This window comes from Notothenia coriiceps, unplaced genomic scaffold (assembly GCF_000735185.1).
Source record: "Notothenia coriiceps isolate Sejong01 unplaced genomic scaffold, NC01 NC01_scaffold00035261, whole genome shotgun sequence".
NCBI classification, from domain to species: Eukaryota; Metazoa; Chordata; class Actinopteri; order Perciformes; family Nototheniidae; genus Notothenia; species Notothenia coriiceps.
In genome coordinates, this window is record NW_011367962.1 from 190,432 (window position 1) to 193,119 (window position 2,688).

General features: G+C 40.0%; 1 protein-coding gene across 1 annotated transcript; it reads left to right on the plus strand.

The window, feature by feature from the left end:
• Nucleotides 1-260: 260 nt before the first annotated feature.
• Nucleotides 261-2,430, plus strand: impact (impact RWD domain protein). Its single transcript, XM_010791149.1, has 5 exons — nt 261-436; nt 1,677-1,805; nt 1,899-1,951; nt 2,083-2,145; nt 2,295-2,430. Exons 1-5 carry the CDS (start codon nt 389-391, stop codon nt 2,389-2,391), a joined length of 390 nt encoding a protein of 129 aa, XP_010789451.1. The 5' UTR covers nt 261-388; the 3' UTR covers nt 2,392-2,430.
• The last annotated feature ends 258 nt before the right edge of the window (nt 2,431-2,688 follow it).

Consider the following 2,688-nt stretch of genomic DNA (forward strand, 5'->3'; position numbering starts at 1 on the left):
GACCACAGCGGAACTCGCTCAAGGTAATCATTGGTCCCTTTCAAAATAAAAGCACTGCTAGTTATTTCAAACGCTGAATACTTTGTTAAGTGAAATTTCAGAAAAATTGTTATTTCATACAATGTAACCCATTAAAACGTATTAATCTATAAGGAAAATAACTAACTCCACACGCTTTTCCTTTGGCATTGTGTTTGTCCTGAAAGTTTTTATTTTGTTGAGTGAAAACACGTTGGTAACCTTTGCCCTGGAAGCTTTTATACTTCACACACGTACAGTAGAATGAGAGTCAACATGTAGTTCATTCATGGGCATTACATTTCATGTAGTTATCAGTTTCCCCCCCCCGAGTATATATTCAAGTTTGCATTAGCTGACACTTGGACAAATGGACGACATCATAAATCCGGAAAATGAAGGAGATCTTCTGGCTCAAGTAAGATAACTTTGCTTTTGCAACCTCTCTGATAATGTGAAGAAAATGTGGCAAGTTTTGTAGGTCTGCGTTCAATGTCTGTTTTGTTGTAGAGTAGTCATTTGGCCTTCGGATAATTGTGGCAAAAGTATTGGCAGGTGAACCATGAGGTATAACATCAGACCGTTTAACATTGTACACACACACACACACACACACACACACACACACACACACACACACACACACACACACACACTCACCTCAGGTTGTTACTACCGAGCTGCCTGGCTTCATTAGCACTGTGTGTGTGTGTGTGTGTGTGTGTGTGTGTGTGTGTGCAATGTTAAACGGTCTGATGTTATGCCTCATGCTGATGGACAGAACTGTGTTCATGATGACTTATATATTTACTTTTAATTCATTCACAGTGCGGTATAATGAGACAATAACAGGCTACAGTCGGGACATATATACAGTACACACACACACATATATATATTATATATACATTTATATAAATATATATACAATTTCAGATTCAAACAAGTATACTGAGTGATATATATTATACACACTGCTCTGCTTTCTGCACGGACCTCACAGCTGTTCTCACTGGAAACGTCACGATGAAAGCAGTTCATAAAATAATATCCAGGGGATGCATGCAGAGCTGTCATTGGCTGAGATAAGTCCGGCCGTGCGTCACGACTCTTTTAAACTTCACTGTTGCCGGAAATACATCCGCGGAGGACCCATCAGTGTATCCTCGGTTATAGCTCCTCCAGAGAGCCTCCTCGATCCTCGGTCCTCGAAGTGCATTTAGAGAAATGAGATGTCCTTCTAAATGTCGCGCTGAAATCCATTTCCGGGTCACTACCGGAGGACCGAGGAATCGAGGAGACTGCGCAACCCCATGGCAATCACATTTATACAATACATTTCTTTGTTGAGAAGCTTCATTGACATTGGCAGGAATCAGTGTAAGAGGGTTATAATGCATGAAAAGGCAGTAGACTTTACTAACCAAATATTGTAAATGTATTTTCTCCATATTGCCGAGATCTTTTTTTTTGGAAGATCAAATTATTAGTTCTGAGGTTAGTTTAATAACATGAGCTTTTCCTAAGTCCCTGCAGTTGGATTTTGATGGAAGGAAATTCAGTAGTACTAGTCCATATGCAAAAATTACTTTAGTATTTCATGTCAACAGACATATATAACTTATGCATTTGCTCTGTTTGTGTTTCCTCTCTTTCAGATTGAAGAGGTCGAGGCTCTGTCTTCCATCTATGGGGATGAATGGTGTGTCATAGATGAAGCATCCAGAATATTTTGCATCAAAATATCCAATGACTTGGAGGGATCAAAACTGACAGCATGTTTGCAGGTAGATAAAGAACACACCTTTCATGTATTAAACACACATCTCTGGCATTGTTTGTTTGGTTTCCTGTTTTATTATTTTCTTGTTATTGATCAGATAATTCTCCCACCTGATTATCCAAGTGCCGCCCCGCCCATCTACCAGATCAAGTGAGTGTAGAATCCGAGACCCTTTCAAATTTAATCTCACGAAGATCTGTTGAACTGATAGAACAACATCCCCCTCAAAAACCCACTCGTCCTCTTTCTCAATACCCTCTGTTTGCTCTCTGCTTTTGTAGTGCCGCTTGGTTACGAGGCCTGGAGAGGACCAAATTGGCAAACAGCCTGGAGGACCTTTATGTGTGAGTGCTTTTTGACTTCTCGAGGAGGCTTTGTATGGTGATATTAGCCACAACAAAGCTTTTTATCATGGTGGTTTCCAAATTGCAATCTTTTGTAGTCTGTCTCTCAGAGAATCCAGCCTCATATGTATTAATTTCAATTTCAACAGGGAGCATGTGGGGGAGAGCATCCTCTATCTCTGGGTGGAGAAAATAAGAGAATTCCTCGTAGAGAAATCCCAGAGCTCAGAAACAGGTGAGGTGTGAGATATTAAAATCTTGTTGAGGGACACACTTCCTCGAGCTGTGTGTAATGACTTGGAATTTAACTTGGACATCGAGTAGTGCAGTAGAGCTTAATTCGTACACAATAGCATGACTTTTTATTGCACTCATTTCCTAAGTTCCTGAAACAATGATACAGTGGGGCAAAAAAGTATTTAGTTAGCCACCAATTGTGCAAGTTCTCCCACTTAAAAAGATGAGAGAGGCCTGTAATTTTCATCCTAGGTACACCTTAACTATGAGAGACAAAATGAGAAAAAAAATTCCAGAAACCACATT

Bases quoted from the DNA above. Each gene is read 5' to 3' on its own strand.
- impact (XM_010791149.1), top strand. From the start codon at position 389: ATGGACGACATCATAAATCCGGAAAATGAAGGAGATCTTCTGGCTCAA. The intron at 1,806-1,898 runs GTAGATAAAGAA...GTTATTGATCAG, and splicing joins AACTGACAGCATGTTTGCAG to ATAATTCTCCCACCTGATTA. The intron at 2,146-2,294 runs GTGAGTGCTTTT...CAATTTCAACAG, and splicing joins AGCCTGGAGGACCTTTATGT to GGAGCATGTGGGGGAGAGCA.